The sequence below is a fragment of the Dermacentor albipictus genome, chromosome 3 (genome assembly GCF_038994185.2).
Source record: "Dermacentor albipictus isolate Rhodes 1998 colony chromosome 3, USDA_Dalb.pri_finalv2, whole genome shotgun sequence".
In the NCBI taxonomy this organism is placed as follows: Eukaryota; Metazoa; Arthropoda; class Arachnida; order Ixodida; family Ixodidae; genus Dermacentor; species Dermacentor albipictus.
The window spans coordinates 180,123,421-180,151,180 of record NC_091823.1 but is presented as its reverse complement, the minus strand read 5'-3'; the positions used below and the strand labels follow the sequence as shown (position 1 = coordinate 180,151,180).

Here is a 27,760-nt window from a genome sequence, read left to right as displayed (position 1 = left end):
CTCTGATTGGCCGTGACGTATGCTTCGCCTTCCGCGGCCGCGTTGTCCGACTCCTTCACGTCGTCTGCTTTCGCCTGGACGCACGTCATTTTTCGAGCTCCTCTTTGTTTCCTAGTATTTTTCGTTCTGCCTTTTTCTTTATCGTTCTTCTAGATATTTTGGCTATTGGGTCGCTTCTTTTAACCACGAATTTCTTGCTTTTGCGTGCCTGGTGGCTTTGTTCCGCGTGTCACGATGGCGCGAGACGCGCGCTTGAAAGCAAGCACGCGAAAAGCAGTCGGCAAAAAGAGATGCGCATGGAATAAGAACAGCGCTACATCGTCGAGAACTACAGCTTCGGTGATGCCGCAAGCTGCTGTGCCCTTGGTGGATGCGGCAGGACTGAGCTCGCCAACAACAGCTTCGCCGGTGGACGCGGCTGAACAAACCCCGTCGACGCTAGCTTCGCCTGTGGACGCGGCTGGACAGTGCCGATCAGTGTCAACTTCGTTACCGCAAGTCTGTGCAGTGCCGGTGGATGCGCCTGGACTAAGCCCGTCGAAAATGCCAACTTTTGAGACGCTGCAAGTCGCTTCGGATTCCGTGTCGTCGGAAGCGGCCGAGCCGGCTGACCTAAGCCTAACGTTGACTTCGGCGTTTCCGCACGCCGCTTCGGTGCCGACGGACGCGGCTGAACCGAGCTCGCGTGCTCAACGCTTCGACACGGTGTTTTTCACGGAGGCGGAGTGCGCGGGGCGCGAAAAATACGCAGACATTAAAACTTCATTGGCGAAGTCCGCGACTTCCCGCAAGTTCGAGCTAATGAACGTCGGCACAGCAAGTGAAGATGACGATCGCGGCACAGTACATCATCGTTGATCTCTCAGTGCTAAAGAAGATGTTTGTGTCCGCAAGCTGCAGCAAGTGTGGGATGACCACTCTCCATCTCGCAAAGTGCAGTGAGAGAGAATACGGCCTAGCAGTGAAGTTGGAGCTCACATGCTCAAATTGCGATTTCGCCGAGCGGCACTTCTCGTCGCCACGAGTGCCCGGGAAATCCAACATCACGCCCTTTGAAGTCAATTTGCGGGCAATGAAGGGAATTCAAAGTATAGGCAAGGGAGCGACTGCCCTAGCAGATTTTTGTGCCACCATGAACCTCTCTCACCGAGGACTTCACCACAAGACTTTCAGGGGGCATATGGACACCATGGTGAAAGCTTGCCAGGCAGTAGCTACTGCTACAGAAGCAGCAAGCGTCAAAGTGGTGAAGGACATGTACAAGAACTTCCTGAATCCACCAGGAAATGTAGATGTCATATTTGATGGCACATGGAAAACACGTGGTCACAATTCAAATATTGCAGTAGGCTGCATCATAGAGCTATACACTGGCCTAGTACTGGACCATGTTGTGCTCTCGAGGTACTGTCGTGGGTGCCAAGGGGCACCTGATCCCAGTGATGATGGGTACGGTGACTGGGCTATGAACCACAAGTGCATGAAAAACATCGACTGCAATGCCGGCCGGATGGAGACTGAAGCAGCTATCATTTTGTTCAACAGGTCTCTGGAAAAAAATGGGTTGCGGTACACAACTATACTTTCTGATGGTGATAGCCGCACCTTTCATGCATTGACCTCAGGAGAAGTGTATGGATATATATCCATTGAAAAGAAAGACTGCTTGAACCATGTCCACAAGCGGATGGGGACGGCTCTTCGCAACTTGGTGGAGAAGAAGAAGGCACAAGGAGAATCTCTTGGTGGAAAGGGCAACCTCACCCAAGATAAGATAAAGAAAATTACAAACTACTATGGGTATGCCTTGCGGAGCCACAGCCACGACGTTGCAGGCATGAAAAAGGCAGTGCATGCCACGCTGTTGCACATGACCTCGACAGATGAAGCCCCAGACCACAGTTGCTGTCCTCAAGGGGTTGATTCGTGGTGTGCCTTCAATCGTGCTTTGGCGAACCAAGTGGAGCCGTCACCACACAAAAACCCTCTGCCAGGCCACGTTCGCACTGCTCTTGAGCCAATCTTTGCAAGGCTGGGCGACGAGGCCCTCTTGGAGCGCTGCAAAGATGGCATGACACAGAACGCCATTGAGTGCCTACACTCTGTCATTTGGAGCCAAAGCTCCAAGAACACGCATGACTCTTTGCTGGCTGTTGAAAGAGCTGTTGCAGAAGCAGTTTCTCGCTTCAACCAAGGAATGGCAGCAACCAGCAGAGCTGTTGCAGCACAGCTTGGTTACAGTCCTGGGAGCTGCCTCATTCGTAGGAGCCTTGAGAAAGATAAGCAGAGGCTGTGCAGGTCTGATAAAAGTCACACCAACGCTGAAAAGGTGAAGAAGAGGATGGCCAAGAAACACAAGCCTGACAGAACCCAGGACTACTGCCCAGGACTTTTGTGAATGTGTGGCAGATTCATAGAAAATAGCAGGTGACTTTTTGAGCTTTTTTTTTGTCAAAGGCCAACGCAATACAGAAGTTTTCACAATCTTTACATGAACAGATTTCTGTGAGTTTGGTGTTATTGTGTTCAGTAATGACTGGGCTGCATGCTAAAGCATTAAATTTTTCCATGTGATAGGTAAACAAAAGTGGCAGAGTAAGCAAAACTTTGAATGCAATTTACTCAGCTTTGCTTTTTCGATCAAATGCCTTTGCCTTACGAAACTTTTCATAATGTTTGCATCAACTGATTTTATTGAATTAGGTATCATTTTTTTCAGTGAAACCTCAGCTGCATCCTAAAGCTTTCCATTTTTCATTAAACCAAATAGACTAGCAATTAGGTCAGGTGTAAGCTAATTACTCCTGCATTGTTTTTTTCTTCCTACTTTGATATTCATTCATGACCTATATGATGACTTTTAAAAAATTTCTTTAGCTTTAGGATGTGCAGTAGGTCCTTGGAAATGACAGCTATTCTTTAAAACTAGTTTTTTTAATTAAGAAATTACCATAATGGCCCGTAACAAAAGACCTATGTGGGATAAGTTATTTTGCGATATCTTCATTTCTAAATGAGATATATCAAATCTGAATATATATTTGGAATCAGCATTGAAAGATATATCTGCATGCGAATTTTCAGGAAGATACGTTAAGAAATAAAAAAAAAGTTTTCAAGACCCTCATCCCCCCTTAAGAGGGGACGCGGGTCTTGAAATCGCGAAAAATGGTCAAAAATGGCAATTTTCAAAAATTGCGTTTTTGAAGTCTTTAATGTCCCAACTATGCCTCTACAAAATATTATGGCTCAATTCCTACTCGAAGTATAAAATAAACGGTAATTTATAAACGTCGGTGAGCCGAAATTGAACGCCAAGCGCGAAGATTTGCCTCATTTTCAAGGTGCCGTAGCTCCGCGCGACGCCAACCGATCGGCGCCATCTTGGTCTCGTTTGAAAGCTGGTTTCCCGCTCTCCATTCTGGCGCCCCTCGGCACGCTGTAGACCCTCGTGCAGCGGAGGGATTGGCACCCGTTCTCAAGCGGGAAATCGTCGCGAGACAGCCGCTGATTGGGTGAACCGGGCGCCTCCTCGAGGCACAGCCCTCTGATTGGCCGTGACGTATGCTTCGCCTTCCGCGGCCGCGTTGTTCGACTCCTTCACGTGGTCTGCTTTCGCCTGCACACACGTCATTTTTCGCGCTCCTCTTTGTTTCCTAGTATTTTTCGTTCTGCCTTTTTCTTTATCGTTCTTCTAGATATTTTGGCTATTGGGTCGCTTCTTTTAACCACGAATTTCTTGCTTTTGCGTGCCTGGTGGCTTTGTTCCGCGTGTCACGATGGCGCGAGACGCGCGCTTGAAAGCAAGCACGCGAAAAGTAGTCAGCAAAAAGAGACGCGCATGGAATAAGAAGAGCGCTACATCGTCGAGAACTACAGCTTCGCTGATGCCGCAAGCTGCTGTGCCCTTGGTGGATGCGGCAGGACTGAGCTCGCCAACAACAGATTCGCCGGTGGACGCGGCTGAACAAACCCCGTCGACGCTAGCTTCGCCTGTGGACGCGGCTGGACAGTGCCGATCAGTGTCAACTTCGTTACCGCAAGTCTGTGCAGTGCCGGTGGATGCGCCTGGACTAAGCCCGTCGAAAATGCCAACTTTTGAGACGCTGCAAGTCGCTTCGGATTCCGTCTCGTCGGAAGCGGCCGAGCCGGCTGACCTAAGCCTAACGTCGACTTCGGCGTTCCCGCACGCCGCTTCGGTGCCGACGGACGCGGCTGAACCGAGCTCGCGTGCTCAACGCTTCGACACGGTGTTTTTCACGGAGGCGGAGTGCGCGGGGCGCGAAAAATACGCAGACATTAAAACTTCATTGGCGAAGTCCGCGACTTCCCGCAAGTTCGAGCTAATGAACGTCGGCACAGCAAGTGAAGATGACGATCGCGGCACAGTACATCATCGTTGATCTCTCAGTGCTAAAGAAGATGTTTGTGTCCGCAAGCTGCAGCAAGTGTGGGATGACCACTCTCCATCTCGCAAAGTGCAGTGAGAGAGAATACGGCCTAGCAGTGAAGTTGGAGCTCACATGCTCAAATTGCGATTTCGCCGAGCGGCATTTCTCGTCGCCACGAGTGCCCGGGAAATCCAACATCACGCCCTTTGAAGTCAATTTGCGGGCAATGAAGGGAATTCAAAGTATAGGCAAGGGAGCGACTGCCCTAGCAGATTTTTGTGCCACCATGAACCTCTCTCACCGAGGACTTCACCACAAGACTTTCAGGGGGCATATGGACACCATGGTGAAAGCTTGCCAGGCAGTAGCTACTGCTACAGAAGCAGCAAGCGTCAAAGTGGTGAAGGACACGTACAAGAACTTCCTGAATCCACCAGGAAATGAAGATGTAATATTTGATGGCACACGGAAAACACGTGGTCACAATTCAAATATTGCAGTTGGCTGCATCATAGAGCTATACACTGGCCTAGTACTGGACCATGTTGTGCTCTCGGGGTACTGTCGTGGGTGCCAAGGGGCACCTGATCCCAGTGATGATGGATACGGTGACTGGGCTGTGAACCACAAGTGCATGAAAAACATCGACTGCAATGCCGGCCGGATGGAGACTGAAGCAGCTATCATTTTGTTCAACAGGTCTCTGGAAAAAAATGGGTTGCGGTACACAACTATACTTTCTGACGAGAGAGAATACGCACTGTCCAGCCGCACCTTTCATGCATTGACCTCAGGAGAAGTGTATGGATATATATCCATTGAAAAGAAAGACTGCTTGAACCATGTCCACAAGCGGATGGGGACGGCTCTTCGCAACTTGGTTGAGAAGAAGAAGGCACAAGGAGAATCTCTTGGCGGAAAGGGCAATCTCACCCAAGATAAGATAAAGAAAATTACAAACTACTATGGGTATGCCTTGCGGAGCCACAGCCACGACGTTACAGGCATGAAAAAGGCAGTGCATGCCACGCTGTTGCACATGACCTCGACAGATGAAGCCCCAGACCACAGTTGCTGTCCTCAAGGGGTTGATTCGTGGTGTGCCTTCAATCGTGCTTTGGCGAACCAAGTGGAGCCGCCACCACACAAAAACCCTCTGCCAGGCCACGTTCGCACTGCTCTTGAGCCAATCTTTGCAAGGCTGGGCGACGAGGCCCTCTTGGAGCGCTGCAAAGATGGCATGACACAGAACGCCATCGAGTGCCTACACTCTGTCATTTGGAGCCAAAGCTCCAAGAACACGCATGACTCTTTGCTGGCTGTAGAAAGAGCTGTTGCAGAAGCAGTTTCTCGCTTCAACCAAGGAATGGCAGCAACCAGCAGAGCTGTTGCAGCACAGCTTGGTTACAGTCCTGGGAGCTGCCTCATTCGTAGGAGCCTTGAGAAAGATAAACAGAGGCTGTGCAGGTCTGATAAAAGTCACACCAATGCTGAAAAGGTGAAGAAGAGGATGGCCAAGAAACACAAGCCTGACAGAACCCAGGACTACTGCCCAGGACTTTTGTGAATGTGTGGCAGATTCATAGAAAATAGCAGGTGACTTTTTGAGCTTTTTTTTTGTCAAGTGCCAACGCAATACAGAAGTTTTCACAATCTTTACATGAACAGATTTCTGTGAGTTTGGTGTTATTGTGTTCAGTAATGACTGGGCTGCATGCTAAAGCATTAAATTTTTCCATGTGATAGGTAAACAAAAGTGGCAGAGTAAGCAAAACTTTGAATGCAATTTTCTCAGCTTTGCTTTTTCGATCAAATGCCTTTGCCTTACGAAACTTTTCATAATGTTTGCATCAACTGATTTTATTGAATTAGGTATCATTTTTTTCAGTGAAACCTCAGCTACATCCTAAAGCTTTCCATTTTTCATTAAACCCAATAGACTAGCAATTAGGTCAGGTGTAAGCTAATTACTCCTGCATTGTTTTTTTCTTCCTACTTTGTTATTCATTCATGACCTATATGATGACTTTTAAAAAATTTCTTTAGCTTTAGGATGTGCAGTGGGTCCTTGGAAATGACAGCTATTCTTTAAAACTAGTTTTTTTAATTAAGAAATTACCATAATGGCCCGTAACAAAAGACCTATGTGGGATAAGTTATTTTGCGATATCTTCATTTCTAAATGAGATATATCAAATCTGAATATATATTTGGAATCAGCATTCAAAGATATATCTGCATGCGAATTTTCAGGAAGATACGTTAAGAAATAAAAAAAAAGTTTTCAAGACCCTCATCCCCCCTTAAATTGAGGACGACGCAACGAGCTATGTAAAGAAGAATGATGGGTGTAACGTTAAGGGATAAGAAAAGAGCAGATTGGGTGAGGGAATAAAGGCGAGTTAATGACATCTTAGTTGAAATCAAGAAAAAGAAATGGGCATGGGCAGGACATGTATTAAGGAGGGAAGATAAGCGATGGTCATTAAGGGTTACGGACTGGATTCCAAGGGAAGGGAAGCGGAGAAGGGGGCGGCAGAAAGTAAGGTGGGCGGATGAGATTAAGAAGTTTTAAGGAATGGCATGGCAACAATTAGTACATGACCGGGGTAGTTGGAGAAGTATGGGAGAGGCCTATGCCCTGCAGTGAGTGTAACCAGGTTGATGATGATGATGTCTTAGGTCCAAAGATATCGAAGCAGCAAACAAAGGAAGTGGCCAAAATCTGTGTTCTGAGAAAACGAGAAAAAATGGTTGATACTTTATTTAGCTCTTTACAGTTAAAATATCATGGTATGTACACTCCTAATGGGCTAATATGCACCAGGCATGTAGTCAGATTGACCGTTTGCACCCATGCGCCTTTTCTTCAAGGTGCGCTGTAGGTTGTCGGCAGATGAGCACTGGCATGCTGAAGCCACAGAACGATGCTGATCTTTTTCAGCCATGGGCTTGGAGTTGTGAATGCCAGGATTGAGGCCAAGCTCCTTTAGTGTGCCTGTAGAGCTTCTTGCATTTGCTGCGTTGAATCTCAGGACCGCTTCGGCTACAGCTGCTTCAATAGCGAACAATGAGGCATGCCGCTCCTTTGGTGCAAGTGCCCATATCATTGAGTGCAAGCACTCATTATTCTGGGTCTTGTCCTATTGGCATCGCAGCAGTAGCCTCTTATCAGAAAGCCTCTGATAGATAGGCAATAAGGCCTCGCAGACATGAGGAGGCAAGCTGCAGGAATGCTTTGGTGCAGGCTCGCCCTTAGCATTTGCAGCATTCTGCAGACACGAGTCAGACCCCATTGGGCAAAAGGTGTGGTTGGCCACTTTATCATTTGATGTGATGCGGTGATAAGTGGCCACCACTGCCCTTTGCGTTCACCGCTTCCAAGTGCACGATGGTGAAGGCCGTTGCGTCAGGAAGGAGGGAACCATGGCGTCAGCGCATTTAGCGATAAGATTTCGCTTCTGCTCTGTCACCGCGATGGATGACATTGACGAGCCCGTAGATCTAGCGTCTGTTCGGCCTACCGTGGCGGCATCAGCGACCGCTTCGGCGTCTGCACTGCCGATCATAGCGAAGTCGTCATCCTCGTCCCAAGTCGTCGTGAAACGCTTCTTGAAGTTCTCCGGTAGCGATCGCCTCACTCGCTTCCCAAATTTGTTCTTGGTGCTGAACTTCTTGATTGGCCGAACCATAGCTGCAGTCAGTCAACACCAAGCAGACGACGGGAAGGCCAGCCGCTAGGCCAATCGGGTGCCCAGACTGTCACGTGCGCCGAGCAGCCAATACAATCGAGCATTGGTACATCTCGATGAGGCGTTTTTTTTTCTAGAAAGCCAATGAGCAAGGACAGCCAGGGACGGCGAGAAACTGAAGGTGAAGGGCGGCTCTTTCAAACAAGACCAAGACGGCCATGATAACCTGTATGCGACGGCCACCAATCTGACGCGGAAAAAGTCCCATTTTTGCTTAAATTTTCACTCAGATTCCCCTCACTTTATCATTTGATGTGATGTGGTGATAAGTGGCGTGTTACGAATTGAATTTGTGGCAAAAATAATGCTAAATGAAGCTAGAAACTTCGCAAATTAGTGCAAGAATAGTTCTAGATTCCGAGAATGTCAGCTTCAAAAAGTCGATTTTTTCGCAATTTTTGGCCTTTTAAGACCCGTATCCCCCCTTAATTGTAATGTGCTGTTTGAAGACAGTGATAAGAAATACAGCAAAAGGCTAGCAGTGATGGTGACATAGAATGAGCTCGGCATGTTCATTATTCAATGCATGCTGTTTTCATTTTGTGAATGCTGTCCTCGCTTTTTGTTTGGCATACAGTCCAGGTAAATCTTTTTTTTTTTTCTGGCTTCGAACTTTTGGGAAACGACTTAGAATCGAGGCTGGCCTAGATTCAAGTAAATGCAGCACCAGCCCTGTGGCTTTCCTAAGATTACAGCGACAGTATATGCTATGCAGTTATAGCCAATTTATACGAAGTGAAATTTCGTTGCAGTTGGTCTTTAATTCAGTATCCAAGGAACACTACCTTCCAAGTATTTATTTTTTTCTTTTAGAATTCACTTTCCTTTATTTATTGCTTTCTTCAACTTTGTTGCAGGTGTGACTCACCCCAATGACCTTGGCCGCACCTGCCTTGGCTGCAAACATGCTCAGGATGCCGGTGCCACAGCCCACGTCCAGCACCACCTGTGAAGAGGTACAAGAATCCACATACAGTCGGTCACCCTGCTGCTGTTGCATGTGCTAGTTTGTTGGGTTTCTGTGCTTTCTCAACAAAAAGAAGCTGCTGAAGAAAACACGCGAGTCCGACTACTCCCAAAAGTTGCTACCCTAAACTTTTGATTCTGTCGCACATAATTTATTATTACTGAAACTATCTACCCTCAAGTTCCACCCACCCTGCTGATATGGCTCTGTAAGTAGAAAGTAACGTGTTATTCTTGAAGGTGCAAGTTCATCTGATATTTCAGTCTTATTGGGTGTTTCCCAGGGATCAGTTTTGGGCCCTTTCCCTTTTAATATTAATCAATGATATAGTTGACCAGGTTTCCAGTCGGGTCAGATTGTATGCGTCAGATTGGTGCATTTACCGTGATGTCACATGTGTAAGCGACTCCTATGAATTGCAAAGTGACCTCGACTCTGTCTTGGCATGGTGCAAAACATGAACATGACATTAAATTTTTCAAAATGTGAAGTTCTGCAATTTACAAATTAAAAGCATCCCTTACCTACCCAGTACTCTTTAGGCAACAGAAACTTACCTGTTAGGAATTACAAGTACTTCGGTGTTATCTTCGCAAACAACCTTTCTTGGAACAACTACGTAACCCATACTGCTGCCAAAGCTAGCCGTGTGTTAAACTTTTTAAAACGCAATTTCAAGCAGGCACCTGCTGATTTGAAGGAGACACGCTACTTGAGCGTCCCATCTTAGAATATGGTTGTGCGACTTGGGACTCTGAAACAAAAACACTTATCAGCGAACTTGAACGAATTCAAAAACGAGCAGCAAGGTTTGTGTATACAAACTATGATTTCACCAAAAGTTCCTCTAAGATGTGTAAAAATTTGGGCTGGCCTCTATTGCAAGACAGACGCAAATACCTTAGACTTAAGCTATTTCACAACAGTTTTATAGGCGCAACAGGTTTGTCTAAAGATTCATACATGAAAGCTCCCAGCTATATATCCTCCCGTTTAGATAATTCTTTAAAGGTTCAAGAATACCAGTGCTGTATAAATGTCTTTAAAAACTCATTTTTTCCCAAGAAAGTGCATGACTGGAATAAATTGCCAGTAGAAGTTGTCTTCGCCTCGCAATCTTCTTTTGAATATGCTCTGTCACGCCTTTTGTTGAATTTTTATGAGTGTGTTTGTGTACGTGTGTGTGTACGTGTGTGTGCTGTGTTCCTGTGAGTTTTCTAATTTTTTGTATACGCTTGTTCATATGGCAATATTTACGTGTTTTTTGCTTTCAAGGTTCTTTTGTTATCAGTTTGCTCAGTATTGGAATGTGTTGTATTTTTATTGTTTGTTGTTATTTACACAGTGTCATCTGCATGACGATGTATGTTTTGCAACTGTATCCCCCCTACAAAAATGCCCTAAACGGGCGCTGTAGGTACCTGAATAAAATAAATAAATAAACAGGCTCGAAAATGCCATATAGTTTAAGGGCGTGCGAATACTCGGATATCACCAAATTGAATCGAATATTGAACATTCGAATAATATGATTCACGAATTGAATACCTAATATTAGATTTTTCAAATATATTCGATATTGAGACCCACACAGTGCCATATATTGCAAGCACCACAGAGCAGAGTACTGCAATGAACTGGGCTGGCCTGAAAGCACGGCGGACCGGGTAAGTAGTTGTCTACTGGAGCCCAGGCTGGGTTCGGGCATAGGAGCTTCAAGCTTGGGTCAGACCCGGGCCTCAGTTAAGCCCAGATTAGGCTTGCGAATGCTGTTTGCCCTGAATCCCAAACTAGCGTGAATTTTTTCCTCGACTGCACCGTTTTCTTTCAGAGAAACCCATATGGGTCTCTTTTCTAGTTTCGTGCTACATTCAAGTGGATGACAATTTTTCCCTTCATAAACATTCCTCTATCTGGCAGTATTCTGCAGAAATGGTCTCAGAAATATTCAGTGCCCCAGTGCTTCGAGCTGTCGATTAATTCGCCCCACGCTGTGATCCTCCTGATTAGCTCAGATGGTACAGCGAACAGTCCAGCAATGCATTGGTCCTGGGTTCAAATCCCGCACCAGGACAAACTTATCCTTAACTGCGAAACTTGATTTCAGAGAAACCAATATGGGTTTCCTTTTTAGTTGTGTTACATTCAGGTGGATGACAATTACCCCTGCCGAGAACCTTCTTCCAGCTTGCAGGATTCCGCCAGGAACTGATTTGCTAATAAAATCTCTGGTCAATGTTGTTCCCAGGCTATCAAAGGGAGGCGCGAGTTTTGAAATGATAAAAAAATCACAAAAAAATCAATTTTTGGAAAAGTGCATTTTCTTTACATTTGTACATTCAAGAATCCCTCTGTGAAATCTAGAAGGTAAACTTAATCGAAATATAAAAAATCGAGCTCATGCGGCCTAGGGTGGACGCGAAATTAGCAAAAATTGTCCAAAAATGATTGAGCGTCACACCGTCGCCATTTCCAAATGCGGAGGCTAGCGGCCGCCATCTTCGGCTTGTTTGGAAGTTTGGCATTAGTGAAGGAAAACCGACACTATCGTGTCATTTCTGAGGGATGCATCCATGTCCCTGATTGGCCAGGAAAGGCGCACACACCCACCGCGCGCCTCACTCTTATTCGTCTGGCGCTGTTTGGCGCACACTTGACCACTGTCGCGTTTTGCTACGTTTGTTTCTCTATCTCTGTGGTTTCATCACACCGCTGTGTACATTTGTTCAGCCACTTGCTTCAAGACGTTTGATAAGGTGTCATTTTCGCTGCCTGAATGGCTTAAGGAGATCGTCGTCTCAAGGCTACTACACGTCAAGCGTTCGTGAAAGCGGCGATGGAATGTGCGACGGAAGGCGGCTAGGCCTGTCATACTCTCGGAGTTGCCAGTTACTGGTATGGCACGAGCGAAGCCTGGCACAAGCGAAGCTACTGCTCCATGAGAGCAGCCCTGGTCTATACTAAGGCCCCTACAGCTCCCCCAGGAAAATCAGTGAAGCTTGTGCTGGAGTGCGCCACCTGTGGCATGTGCAAATGATGCGCCGAAGCTTTAGAAAGTATCATCGAAGGTTATACATGTCTAGTAAGGATCACACAAACAGAAATGCTGTGACGCGCAAGCTTGCAAAAAAGCACAAGCCAGCAAGACTCTGCCTACAGTCCTGGACTACTATAGGTCTATGTGTGCTTTATTGTTTTATTTGTTTTTCTGTTTTCTTTTCATCATCGCACACTGCCTTACTTTGAATTTTTTTTTTTCTAAGTACAAGCACAATGTTTGGTATCAATATATTTTTACTGAATGGATCTAGCCAGTTATGCTATTTATTTATTTCTAAAATTATGTGCTAAATTTTAATTGCCACTAAATATAAATGAAAACTGCAATCAAGTTTGCACATTTTTTCATGTTATATGTGCACAGAGAACAATAAAATTAGCATCACCGACTAGAGCTACCCTCTGGCATTCTTGCCATATACAGCGAAACCTCGTTAAACCGTAGTTGGCCAGAGCTCAGAAAGAGTATGTACTAAACAGTAGTACACCTTAACCGAAACAGCGTGAGATCACCCACTTACCTGTCAAAATCGGAACTAGAGAGAGTGCGATGAAAGGGCAGAAAACATGCAGTATTTATTCACTTCGCAAAAAAAAAACTATGTTATTTTTAGTAAAGCAATGAATGGGACGGCTAGTTGGTGGACGTTCACGATTATATTGCACTTGGTGTTACACTGACGAACGTAAAGGACAGGACGCGGACGTACGTAGCGCAATATGCTACGTACGTCCGCTTCCTGTCCTTTACGTTTGTCAGTGTAACACTAAGCGCAATATAATCACGTATGTTATTTTTGTTTGAGGCCGTCGTCGCGGCTAGCCCGCTGCGGCATCAAAGTCATTCAAGCTATGAGCCAGCTTTTCCGCCAACCCCCTCTTCTCGGCAAACACCCACACGAGGCTGACGTAATGCGCAGCATCTGCCACTGTCGGGCCTGCACTGCCCATGCTGTCGCTTTCCATGTCGTCCTCATCACTGTCATTAGGTGACACTTCGGCAATAAGAAGGGCAACAATGGCAAAAAGATGAACCTCGAAAAGCCAAACCTCATAGCCGACCTATTTTCACAGTCACAGCAGCATTGTCAACCAACTTCTTTGCATTCCAAATGCCACCCACTGTAGTCATTGGTAGATCCCTCTCGCATGCCAGTACCGACTTGTTGTTGTTCACCGACTTCTTCGTGCCATTCTAGACAGCACGAATAATGTCCCGATTTTTCTTCTATGCTGAGCAACTAGTTTTTGTCCTAGCTTGCACGACACCACAACACGGGCCACAATGCTCCGAATCTGGCACAGTGCTGAAATTATGCTGATGTTGATGGAATGATGCTGCACTTGTGCTTGGAGGCCATTTATATCTCCTAGACTCGTTTTGCCGGGCCAATGTACTGCCTGATTTCGCAACGAAAAGTGGAAACACTACGTGTTAACCGATACGTATGCAATAAGCTAGTACGGTTAATGCAGATACAAAACGCATTATGTTCAATGGCCGCTGAGCCAGAGAACAAATTTTACTACATTTTAAATGAAACTACTGTTTAAACGGCTATGCTTTAAAGAGGTTTTATTGTACTTTGTTTTTACTTTTGACAAAGTGAAGTTTTTGAAAAGTCCCGTAAGAAATTGGATGAATTTTGGTATTAAGAACTTGGTACCATTTGGGGTAATGCAGACATACAAACAAATCGGATTTATGCAACCAGCAGAAGAAACTGAACAACACTGTTAAATATCATTCAATTAACACAAATTAACGAAATTGGTTTTGGAACCCACGTTAAGGGAAGACGCTCCTCGATACAACTTTCTTTATTACTTGTACTAGAGGTTTCCAAATCCAGCCAATTATAGTCTTTTATGCAGATTTCGAATATGTCATTACTTTTTGCGTAGCTGTTTTACTTATTGAGTTATGTGATGCCCATTGGCAAAATATAGTCATCCTTGTGGGAACTTTCTTATGTACTAAATTTTCACAAAAAGCATCATGCTGTAGCTTGTTTAGGTCATTGTAGATCACAAAGTGCCAATATTTAGCCAAATCGCACGTATGATTACTGAAATTATGTAAAAAGATTAGAGCATTCCAACTAAATTTCTTTCTGGATTCCCTGAAATACAACCTTGTACGTTTGCAACTACTGCTTGGAGATGCAACTTCAAGTAGGTATCAGCACTGTACATATCTTCATGAGTATGTATGCCACATTTTGTTAGTATAAGACAATTATAAATGTACAAGGAGCCGAGCTACCAGATATGGCATTCCGGTTGTATTTTCGGCTCCCAACAAGTTGGCACAATTGTGCCTCCGGATCACACGAGAGGGGCCGCGGGGCTGCCAGAAGCAGCACGCCAGGGACTGTGTTGGGACAATTCAGGGACTGTGTTGAAGGAGTGCTCTACGAGATACCCCTAGATTACGGCAGGTCATACGTCGGACAAACGGGACGCTGTATTAATGACAGACTGAGGGAGCACGCTAATAGTATCGGTAAGTGTGGCAAGGCGCATCTTTCTGCATACTGTAAAGCCTGTCCTTGTACGCCATGCTTTGAACAAGTATTGATTCTTGGCAAAAGTAGGGACCAAACTGCAAGGGAGTTGTTGGAAGTGTTTTATATTAAAAGGAAAGGGTCTGATTGTGTCAGTGATACATCTATCATATTATATTCCGCAGAAATGTGCTTTAGCCAAGGTATGTTATCATGACAGTGTTGTTCTGTCACACCTTGGCTCCCTGCACATGAGCGGAAGTTGTCCTTTCTTCTATACGTTTGTTCAGGCTGTCATTAAACAGTTGGTAGTTCGGTGCTTCACTGTCTTCCTTTCTTCTGTCCCTTTTCAAGAAATGTATTTTGCGCCACAAAGTATACCTAGGAAATCTAAGCACCAACTTGCCCAAGAAGAAGTCCTTTTGGAATAACAATGTCGCTGTTCCGCTTCTGAATTTCAGCCTGTGCCCTCAAGTGCTTCCAGCCGGCATGTTCTTGGCCAGCGTTTCCAATTCTTCCGAATTCGACATTGAAAGTCTGAATGCTGAGAGCGGTTTCTTAGCACCAATTGCAGCTCACAGCTCTGGTTCCCCAACAGATAACTTAGCGAAGATGATTGCACCTGACCTCACCTCTGCACAGGCCACGGACATTTGACTCCTGCTTGAATCGTACAGTGACATCTTTGATTTCAGCAACAGGCCTTCAGGCCAACCATCTGTTGTTCACCACCGTATAAACACTGGAGACATGAATCCAATTCGTCGGTGCCCCTATCATGTATCGCATGCTGAACATCAAGTCATCCAATCAGAAGTGGACAAAATGCTCCGCAAAGGAGTCGTCGAACCGTCAGCCAGTCCATGGGCCTCGCCTGTCGTTCTAGTGAGGAAAAAAAAAAGTACCTGGCGTTTTTGCGTCGATAATCGCCATTTAACCCTTTCGCTGTCACGAATGTACCAGTACGTCTTTGCGCTTCCCCTCCACAGTGTCACTGACGTACCCCTACGTTCTCTATCGTGCGTTCAAAATTTCGCGCCTGAGCGCAAAGCTGGCGCTCCTGGACTGGCCACGCCATCTGTTGACTCTTTCTACAAGTTCGTATTTTCGCCTCGGCTTGTGTTAGTACATGTATTGAAGAGTACGGTGCGACTGCCACTCGCCCCTCTCTCTTTACTGAGTGGCGCGGTGGCTTCGCGTTCGCTGTAGCAAGCATCGCGGGCGCGTGGTTATGGGTTCAAGGGTTGTTCTGCCTAAACGGTGGTTCTGCCATCTCCACTGGTTTGAAGGTTTTTATTTTTCTTCTGTTGGTGTGTCTGCTACGGCACTCAGAGGCACGCGCCGTTGCCTCTCCGAAAAGAGTGACTCGATTGCTGCTTTCGCTCTTTCGCCGCACCCTCGCTTCCGACTTGCAGCTGTAAACTTAAGCCCTTCGAACTTTGTTTTAGCTTTTTTCCACCTCCCTCTGTCTTCTTGATCACTCAACGTCCCATTTCTCTCCGTTGTGCGGGCAAGTGAAAGCGCATCCTCCCTGCGCGCGGTTACTTTCGTATGGCTGAGCGCGCGGACCTTCGTCTGCTCATCGGAGCGGTGGCTCAATTCCGATTCAGAATACGAGCCGAGCTCGGATTCAGACTCGGACAGTCTCATGGGAGGAAGACGCGAGTTCCGCATCATCAGATTCGGATGCTGAACGGATGTTATGGCCAGGCTGATGATGATGAGGATGTTGCTTACTAACAACAGCTGCAAAACACTCAAATGTGCATATTGCACTGACTATGTTGTTTGTATGCCAATCATAATCAAAAATAAATTGCTATGTTCATTCCCTGTTATGCTCATTCCCTGAAACCAAGCAGACACTGGGGGGCGTCACGGCCAGAAAGGTCCGACAGCGAAAGGGTTAAACAAGATCACCCGAAAAGACGTCTACCCACTACCACGCATCGATGACGCCTTGGACTGCTTGCACGGAGCTAAATATTTCTCATCCATCGATCTTCGATCCGACTACTGGCAGATTTCAGTTGATGAAATTGACTGCGAGAAGACGGCCTTCATCACGCCGGATGGCTTATATCAGTTCAAAGTCATGCCCTTTGGCCTATGCAATGCTCCTGCGACATTTGAACGTATGATGGACTCTCTTCTGTGAGGCTACAAATGGACCACCTGTCTCTGTTACCTTGACGTTATTGTTTTTTCTCTCACGTTCGGCAGCCGCTTTACCCGACTCGCTGCCATTCTTGCGGTCTTCCAAAAAACCAGCCTCCAACTGAACTCCACGAAGTGTCAATTCGGGCACCGTCAGATAACAGTGTTCGAACACCTCGTTGACGCATCCAGTGTCCAACCGGATCCAGAAGTTCACGCCGTACGCACTTTCCCTGCGCCAAGTTCTGACGTGCACTGCTTCGTCGGCCTGTGTTCTTACTTTCGCCGTTTTGTCGAAAACTTCGCCAACGTTGCTCAGCCTTTGACAAATCTAAAGAAGAACGCGCCATTCTCATGGGGCCCTGAGCAAGCTCACGCATTCACCGCTCTCATCGGGTTTCTGACCACCCCTCCCATACTTGCCCACTTCAATCCATCTGCACCGACCGAAGTCCACACTGACATGAGCGGCCACGGCATCAGCGCTGTTCTCGCCCAACAGCAGAATGGTACCAAGTGTGTGATAGCTTACGCCAGCTGCCTGCTGTCATCTGCTAAGAGAAATTACTCCACCACCGAGTGGGAGTGCTTGGCTTTAGTTTGGGCTGTCGCCAAGTTCCGGCCATATTTGTACGGCTGCACGTTTTTGGTCGTTACAAACCACCACGCCCTCTGCTGGTGTCTTCCCTCAGGGACCCCACAGGACGGCTTGGCCGCTCGGCGTTGTGGTTTCAGGAATTTTCCTTTGTTGTAAACTAAGTCTGGACGCCTGCAGAAGGATGATGACTGCCTCTCGTGGATCCTCCCGATCCTGCTGCGCATGATCCGGTGACCTGCATGATGGCTTTGACTGACATGACCGACATGCACGCTGAACAATGTGACGCATCCTTACAGTCCATCATTGCCGGAGTGCAATCTGGCAGCACTAACGGCCCGCGCCGCATGTTCGTGCAGCATGACGGCATTCTATACCACCGCAATATTGTCCTTCCTCGTCATCTGCGATCCATCGCTCTCGAACAACTTCATGATGCACCAACGGCAGGACACCGTCGCTATGTCGCAACTTTCTAATTGTGTCAGCACCTGAAGAAACCTACCCTGGAACCTATCGGACAACTCCATCCAATTGAAGTTCCCTCTGAACCAATCTTTAGCTTAGGCCTTGACCTGCTTGGCCCTTTCTCGACGACGACAAGAGGGAATAAGTGGATCGCCGTTGCGCCGTAACAAAAGCGTTGCCGACTAGCTGCGCACTGACGTCGCCAATTTTCTCCTTCACAACATCATTCTCCAGCACAGTGCCCCTCGACAGTTACAGACCACAGCCGTTCATTCTTATCTTGAGTTGTCGACGACCTCCCCCGCTCTTGTGCCACTGAGCACAAGCTGTCCACCGCCTACCACCCACAAATGAACGGTCTTACGGAACGTCTCAACCGAACACTCACAGAGATGCTGTCGATGTACGTTTCCAACTATCATCGCAACTGGGACGCCATGCTGGCCTATGTGACATTCCCGTATAACTCGTCCCGAAATGACACCGCAGGATATTCACCCTTTCACCTTTTGTATGGTCGCGACCCCACTTTGCCCTTTGACACCATCCTACCTTCTGTGCCCCGCATTGCCACCGAGTACGCTCGTGAAGCCATCGATCGCGCTCACATGGCGCGTCAAGTTGCCCGATCTCGCTTATTAGCCTCGCAGAATCTGCAAAAAGAGCGTTACAACCGGTGCCATCACAATGTTCAGTTCCCCCCAGGTGCTCTGGTGCTGCTTTGGTCACCATGTCGTCAGGTTGGCCTCTCCCAGAAGCTCCTTTCTTGCTACACAGGGCCTTATGAAGTCCTATGTCAAGTTAATGACGTCAATTATGAGATCGTGCCGTTACGGTTTCATCAATCCTCAAGTCCGCCACCTGTTGACGTCGTGCATGTTTCACGGCTCAAGTTAACGTCAATTATAAGATCGCACCGTTAGTTTCATCCACCCCAAGGCCGCCATCTCTTGACATCGCGCACGTTTTGCGGCTGAAGCCATACTTCGCTCGCAGTTCTTCACCTACCACGCGCCGAGACGGCGCTTCACCACCCGGGGGTCCTATTATGGAAGGATGACAGAAGAGAGAGAGGAAGACGAAGATCGCGGGACGCTGGCTGCTGTGTGTTGTTGCTGGTCAGCCATCTTGACCACATTGACTTTGCTTGTATATATACTGTAAATATATCGACACGTGTACTTATCTTTATCAGGCAACCACGTTTCGCCACCTAACAAATGTTATCGCACAGTGCGGGACACGCCTGCATTTATCCGAAGTTTCTGGAAAGTTATGGATTGCTTCATTCATTCATTAGTGGTACGTACATGCAGTAGAAGTTATACAGAAAGAGGTCCCACAGTTAGAAACTTCTATTCGTTACGTTATGCTTATGGGATTTAGTGGGCCTTTCCTAAAGCTACTCTCTAACTTTTTTGAGGATAGAACGCAGTTGGTCTCCATTGGTCAGTACCGGAGTAATACAACTTCAATAAAAGCCGGAGTACCTCAGGGATCTATATTAAGTCCACTTCTTTTCAACCTATATGTGAATGACCTCGCCGCTGCTACCCCTATTTCTACATTTCAGTATACCCCGCCGTGGTTGCTCAGTGGCTATGGTGTTGGGCTGCTGAGCACGAGGTCGCGGGATCGAATCCCGGCCACGGCGGCCGCATTTCGATGGGGGCGAAATGCGAAAACACCTGTGTGCTTAGATTTAGGTGCACGTTAAAGAACCCCAGGTGGTCAAAATTTCCGGAGTCCTCCACTACGGCGTGCCTCATAATCAGAGAGTGGTTTTGGCACGTAAAACCCCAAATATTATTATTATTATTATTATACATTTCAGTACGCAGATGACAGTTATCTTGTCTCAAGCTCCCCGTTTTTCAGATGCAATCTCCCTTTTAAAGATGCAACGATCAGCGTTATGAACTGGTTCATTAACAATGTCATTAAAGTAAACGTCTCGAAAACACAGCTTATATGTTTTCATAATCCTTTGAAGAAAGTCAGTTTAAACCTTCCATTACTGGCACACTCTTCATCTTGCTCCCCCTGCACCTGCTCACCCGTTCCATATGTTTCAACAGTGAAATACCTCGGCGTTTTTCTCGACAGTGACTTCACATGGAATACGCATCTGGCCCATATATGCTCAAGATTACGTGCAGTTTCAGGTACATTATACCATATCAGATATTACATGCCACTCTCCGTTAGTAAAATGGTTTTGCAAGCTTTGGGTTACGGTATGCTTCGCTATGGGATTACGGTGTACGGTCACTGCGCGATTCGATGGAAAAATAGAGTCAACTCCATCCTTCGATCTATTCTGAAAATTATTGGTTTATGATTGATGTTTAACCACCGGCATCGACCTTTTCAAAGCCTTAAGGTTGCCAGATTTTAATGCCCTTCTAGTGGAAACGGCCATCCTGAGGCATTTCTGGTCGCACAAATACAAGGTTGAATATGTTCCTGCTCGTTGTCTCCGGCCGAAAGACCGTTTTCGGGTGCCTCACTGTTCTACCAAGTACGGTCAGCGCACTCGTAATTACTTCATCCCTTCATCTCTTAATAAACTACCAGCAAGTGCCTTTTGCACGAAATCAAAGTTTAAATTAAAACAAATTCTTCGTCGCATTAACCTCTAATCCATTACACGGTTGGTTCTTTCATGTGTGTTAAAACCCTACATAACTTTAGGGTACTGGATCAAATACATCAATTTATTTGTTTTATTTTACGCCTACTGATGTGTGTGAATAGAGCGTGCAACAAGTACTTTCGTTTTGTTTCAGTGCCATGCTCCCTGCAGATCTCATATGTATATTCCGGTCTCTTTTTTTTTGGTTCCTATTTTCATTGTTTTTTGTTGGCTGTTGTCAATAGGATAATTGATGGTTTTTTAAGTGTTATACGAATGCCTGATGTATGTTTTCTTGCTCTGTATTAAGAATGGTGGGTTTACTTTTCATCGCATGATACGTGGTTTCTTTTCATTTTTTGCCTCCTCATTGCTGTTTGTGTTTCTCTTGTGTGTCAGTGCCTGTTAACAATGGTTCTGCAAATCTTGCGTTATCCGCGATATTACATCGTGTTAAACGCTGTCTGTTGGCTCTGCCCTTCAAACCCAATGCGGCTTTGGCAGGCCTATTATGTATTAGTGTTGGCGGAATTCCTGTGTCAATAAAGTATTATTAGTATTATTATTATTCACTGTCTGTTGTCGCTGAACCTTATGTTATCTGATTTCAGATTGACGCGAGTGGTGTAGAACTTTGTGGAAGGCACGCGGGTCCCAACGATTAGTCTGGAACATTCGACAATTGATGTATAAAAGCCGACGCACTTGACCCCTTCATCAGATTTTCGCCGATCGCCGACTGTGTTCGCTGCTATCGTTGTGCTATAAGTGTAGCCTCTTTTGTGGGCATGGGGTTCGCCCAATAAAAGTTAGTTTTGTCTTTCACAGTATTGCTACTGTGTTCTTTAACGTCACCACCACGTAACAATATTCGGTCTTTACTCTGAACATCCCCGTAACAGTATGTTCAACGAAATGAGAGTATCTATAATCAATCTGGCAATGTTGCGCCCAGTTGAATGGCCCTCCAGGGTGCTCGGCGCAAGCAGTTTGCTCTCGATTAAGCTTGATTCCTTTACAAAATAGGTGACCACGATTGGGTACAGCTGTGCTTAGCTATCATTACTGCCATCTATGGCAACTGCAAACACTTTTTTTCAGGGCACTCACCGTGCTTTCCTGTGCGTGGCGAGCCATCTCACCGACAATTGCTGTACTCTTAGTCTTAGAACATGCTTAGCGCTTCGCAACATCCGACTTCAGGAACATTTTCCGCAGCAGAGGTCTCACGTGTTCAGAGCCGCTCAGCAGCATGTTGTGCTCCAGCAAGAAATCCGTGAAAAGACATTCCGCACGGAAGGCGTCACTGCCGTCTTGTCTTCCGAAAAATTGTTAGAGACGTTGCTGGTTCTCTTGGCACTTAAGGCTGCTGGCGTGCTTCTTCGACGAAATGTGCGCAGCCAAGTTGGTTATACCGCCGTGCAAGATGCTGATGTCGGAATTGCAAACAGTGCAAAATGCATGATGCTCACCTTTCCGCGATGCCACAATACAGCCAGACTCTGCGGTATACTGCCTTAAAAAGACTTGAAGGCATTTCTTGCGCTCTTTACTTAACGCCATTGCCGACAACCACGTAAAGAACGCACTACACCATGCACCAGAGCGCCGAAGCGAACAAAGTGCTAAACTTCCGCTGAGCGTTGTAGGGGTTGAGGGACGGGACTTCGGGATGAAAACCCAAACTTGAGGAGGATTTATTCTACATTATTTACAAGGAGGTGAGCGTCAATTAACAGTCGTACAGTCATTACGGGCCGGCAGCAACTCGGACGCTGCGGCCCGCGGCAAGAAGTTCGAGAGAGGTGAATCAGGGAATCAGGGCATGTCCCACAATCCTCAGGTCTCTCTGGAAGGCTTCTTATAAACCCTTCGAGCACTGCAAGTCACGTCATGTTTGACCAATGGGAGAGTCCACTCCGATGACGCCACTTTCAGCCAATGGTAGGCGCCCGTGTCGTGGTGTCACACCTGGCGGCTTGCTGCGGTCTTGCCTCGCAGACTGGCAATGCACTTCGAACGAGGAGAAGGGGAGGGCTGCACCTGCTTCATTGTCGGATGCCCACCTGCTAATCCCGGCGGCGCACGAACTTGTTGGCACGTGAACTTGTTGCCTTAAACTTGTTTGCTCGGCCGCTCCTCTGGAATGTGCTTTCCTGCTTCGGCATTCCTCAATTAGCTGTGCTGCGATCCGATGTGGTCTGGGGAACTCGAAGCAATCGCAGGAAACAGCTCCATATCTAACAGCTCGTCCTCGCCCCGGTAGTTCTGAATGGCCGGTGAACTCAATTCGCTGGCCATGAGGAACGCTGATAGAAGCTGCAGGGTACTGGGGTCGAGCCACGTTTGACAACCCTCGGGATCCTGGGCCCTGGAGAACATACGTCAAACAAACCAAACAACACAGCGCTGCACCACGCGTGAGCGCAGGCTCTTCACCCCTGACTCGCCAGGCTATTACTGAGTCAAAATCAACCCTGATCTTTTAGTTCCCCAATTTTGACAAAGCAGTTCCAACCACCATTCCAAACAGCTATCCATTTCTCCTCGATTGCCGACAAGACCAGAGTACTATTGTTGTTGCAAAACAAAAGGGTCGTTGACGATGCAAACAACAAATGAAAACAGCCGAACATAACTTAAGTGGCCTAACTACACGAACAGCATGTTTCCAATCTATCGCAGTGGCGTACTTATCGCACGTATTGGTGCCACTGAACAATCTGGTCAACCTCACAAGTACGTAATCACAAGCGCACTAGCCTTGTGGTCACTAAACAGAACGCGTACTTGTGTCGTAGGCAAACTTTTCATTACGCTTACTCACGTTTCTCCCTTTAGTCCCTCTAGGACACGTGACTTAAACGAACAATTAAACTCGCGGGACTTACACACTCCGCGGAACCCTTAAAATAATGCGTCTTCTAATAACTAGTTCCAGGCACGCTCACTAAAGAAGTCAGAATACGGCTGCCCTCAACACACACGAGCAACCCAGTCATAAATCTGCTTCCTTCCGTCCACACAGGACACGCGCTAATGGAACTAAAAACGCTTCTCAGTGCAAATCATGCACTCACTCAAATCTACGCGCTTAACCTTACAAAATCCAAAACCGCTTAAAAAGAAAGAAGGTTAAATAACACACGCGCTTTACCATAGGCCTTTCGACGATAACCTTGACCTTCAGGTTACTCACACACAAAAAAAAAGCCTATATACTTATTAATGAACATCTCGCGAGACTACAGGTTTACATAAAAACGCATCTTTCAAATCTCGAGCTTGTCGAACGAAAACATAAACAAAGCTCAAACCTTACACATTGAAAGAAATCCCAGTCTCGAATCGCGAAAACTTTCCGATGCCCAAAAATAAAACAAAACACTTCCTTTCTACGGAAGCTCTCCTGGCCTCCTTTTCCGAACGCTCATGTCTGACTCTTACTCTGAGCTGTCCCCGAGCTGGTCGCGGCTTGAAAACTACTCTGGCTGCCGAGGAAACACAAAAGGGCTGACTCACTATCAGCTCCCCCAAGACGTTACGGTCTCCTGCCAATTTGCGTCCTCGCGCCCCGCTTTCAACACGAACTCGATTGACCGCGTCGCTACTCCGCACCTGGTCTCGTCCTGCCACCTTGCGTTTCTTCGAACTGCACGCTGAGCTATGAAAAGAACTACGGAACGACGAGGAGTTTAACAGCCTCGTGCCCTTTGTCCGCGTCCGTGCAGAACATTCTTCGCGGTCCCCCTTTGACCTGTGGCTCGAACGTTTAGGATGCGTCAACATCGTCCTAGACGACCGCACCTTGTTCCTCGCGCCCTGCCCTTTTGGGTTTCTCGCCATTTTTGGCGGCGCTACATTAATTACCGACTTTCGGTCTTTACCGCGCTTCTTTTTACGGCGCTTTCTCTTTGCACTCGCCTTCATGTCGCCTTCTCGTGCCTCGTGCTGGCCGGTACACATTTCGTCGGCCCGGATCGGTCTCTTACCCGCACAGTCTGAGTGATTTACATTTAAATCTACTCTCACTTTGCCTCGACTGGCGGACAGCCCAACCGACTCTGGGACAATGCAGCAGGCTTTACTCGAGTAAGACAACTCGCACTCTTGCGAACTGCCCTCTACTACATTGCCCAGCTCACGCTGTGAATCGGCACACAGCCCGTCGGTATCGATCGCTGTCTCACGCGCACAGTCCGAATTATTAACAACTGAATCATCCCTATCTAGGCCATCTAGACTGGCGGAGAGCCGCACCGATCCCTGAACAATGCAGTTGTATTCTCTTGAGCTACGCAGCTCGCAATCCTGAGAATTACCCTCAACTGCATCGCTCAGCTCGCACTTCACTTCTGCACGCACATCTGGCTCTACATCGGTGCTCGCTTCCCTCGGGTCAGAAGTACCCTTTTCTTCGCTAGCAACCTCGCTAACCTTACCTGCGACACACACACGCGGTAACTGTGCCAATTTGTTCGCAGCTGGCCTAGCTGTCTCCACAGTCATCTGTTGGCACAGCACCTCGTCGCTCTCCTTGCGGCCTTTAACGGCCTCTGTTGCCACTAAGGCATCGTTAGCGGCTAGCCTTTCCCCTTCACTTATCAATCGGCAGCCAATCTCACAGGCACTACTCTTTTCGTCGGCTTTTGGTGAAAATCTGCTAGATGCGTCCTCATTCTTTCGCTCTGTACTACCTACAGAATTCAGCCGTTGTCTCTGTGCCAATAACTGATCACAATGCTGTATCTCTTTGATCAGTGCTGCCTTCTCTCTCTCATACTTTTGTTCAAGCTCAAGCTTACGTTGATTCTCACGTTCGTGACGCTGACACCTAAGAGTAAGTTCTTGAAGCTCCTGCTTCCGTTCATTCTCGCGTTCTTCACGCTGACGCTTACTCCTAATTTCACGACGCTCTCGCAAACGTACACGACGCTCCCGCTCCCGTGGCTGCTGTATCACCTCCCAAGCAAGCTTAATGCTTTCATCATCATTGCCACTATCTTGAATCGCCTTTATGATAGCTGGCGTTTCCATCCGTTCGTCCGCCTCAACTCCCAAATCGTCGCACACCAACAACAAGTCTAACCTCGTCAACCTTCTAAGATCCATGGCAGCTGCCCCGACAGGTGGTTAAAACTGTTTTCCTTATTAATTTGTGCAAACACACAATGCAACAAACTCCCGATTCCCAGAACTATCAAAATTGAACACACAACCTTTGAGTGTGGCGAATCATAAGGAAAAAAACCACGCGCTCACTTACGGTTACAGCACCCTGCCATCCGGTTCATTCGTCCGCTGTTGCCGGTTCCTCCGGACTCCCTGGGTCGAAGGCTCGCTCCTTCTTCGCTACTCCCAGTTTCTTCGGACCTCTTTCGACGAAGGCTCACTCTTCTTCGCTCTTCCCGGTTCCTTATGATCTCTCTCGACGAAGGTTGATCCGTAGCGCTGCCACCAGCTGATGCATTCGGAGGCGATCCTACCGCTGCCAACCAGATGTAGGGGTTGAAGGACGGACTTCGGGATGAAAACCCAAACTTGAGGAGGATTTATTCTACATTATTTACAAGGAGGTGAGCGTCAATTAACAGTCGTACAGTCATTACGGGCCGGCAGCAACTCGGACGCTGCGGCCCGCGGCAAGAAGTTCGAGAGAGGTGAATCAGGGAATCAGGGCATGTCCCACAATCCTCAGGTCTCTCTGGAAGGCTTCTTATAAACCCTTCGAGCACTGCAAGTCACGTCATGTTTGACCAATGGGAGAGTCCACTCCGATGACGCCACTTTCAGCCAATGGTAGGCGCCCGTGTCGTGGTGTCACACCTGGCGGCTTGCTGCGGTCTTGCCTCGCAGACCGGCAATGCACTTCGAACGAGGAGAAGGGGAGGGCTGCACCTGCTTCATTGTCGGATGCCCACCTGCTAATCCCGGCGGCGCACGAACTTGTTGGCACGTGAACTTGTTGCCTTAAACTTGTTTGCTCGGCCGCTCCTCTGGAATGTGCTTTCCTGCTTCGGCATTCCTCAATTAGCTGTGCTGCGATCCGATGTGGTCTGGGGAACTCGAAGTAATCGCAGGAAACAGCTCCATATCTAACAGCGTGTGGAGGCGGCCTAGTGCTGCCTACAGGAAAAACCGGCACAAGAAAGTGGAGAGAAACTACAGGGAGAATCTCACCTTAGCACCACGCTTGCGATACCCTGGGCAGCTGCATGGACAATTTTCTTATGTGTAGCTGAAGTTGAGAGTATGATGGAAGCCCGTCTGGTCGGGATGATGCATACTTAAAAGGAAGAAGTCTGGACACCGACCAAAATGATTTAAAATAGTTATTTACGTTTCGGTTCCCCCACAGGAGCCTTGTTCACAATGAAACAAGTGGCAGAGCTGGCGCCCCTTTTTATGTGTGGCTCAAAACATGACTAAGGCACCTGGCATACATCTATCATTTTTCATCATAGATGAAAATGACCGCGGCGCTGCGTTCGCATAAATAGCAAAGCAGAAGTGATACTAGGAGCTTCAATTCTGCACTTGACCGGCTACACTTTTTAGACTCTTCACTGATCCCGATGTCAATCGGTGTCACGTAACTGGCCAGACTAGAAGGATTCAGCCAAGCACGGGCGCATTTGCAGGAGATTTCTATGTCGGTCGTACAATCATACAAAACCATAAAAATTCAGGAGTCTCCCGGCCAATTCGGGAGACCTGGTAGGTATGATGTTGGCACATTGTGTCATCTACTTCCGGTTCTCACGGAGCGAGCGTGCGAAGCCTCTTCAACCTCTATGCCAGCTGCTTGGCAGTTGACTATAAGCGAGAGCTGTTGAAGCAGCGTGCGTTGCGAGCATTCAGTTGCAGTGTCGAATGTGTCTGGTATATCGGTAACCACAGGCGAGCTGGATGTTTCGTCAGATGGGTGAAGGAGAGTAGATGTACCCGAGCAGATTGACAAGTCTGCACGGTCCAGCCACCTGGTGGCACAGATATTAACTAGCCAAAGAGCTGATGTTGCTCTAACCAAGTACAAGACATTTTAAGCATTTACAAAAACAATGTGTTAACGATTACACTCCTTTGAAAATTTACACCAGCAGCAAAGAAGAGTACACTTCGTTACTGCTACTGTGTTTATTTGAGCTCTGTGGCACGTTTGCGCAATCACGTTTGGGCTTTTGCTCACCCCGTGAAACGGCACGGTCAAACGGCCAGGACCAGA

General features: G+C 47.3%; 1 protein-coding gene across 2 annotated transcripts in view; it reads right to left on the bottom strand.

Annotated features, from left to right (window-relative positions):
- LOC135916711 (protein arginine N-methyltransferase 1-like) overlaps window positions 1-27,760 on the bottom strand; it is a 199,118-nt gene that overhangs the window by 126,019 nt on the left and 45,339 nt on the right. For both annotated transcript variants that reach the window (XM_065450152.2, XM_065450153.2), the window contains one exon: window positions 9,012-9,089. In XM_065450152.2, coding sequence (XP_065306224.1) covers window positions 9,012-9,089 — 78 coding nt within the window. The remainder of the gene's footprint in view (window positions 1-9,011; window positions 9,090-27,760) is intronic.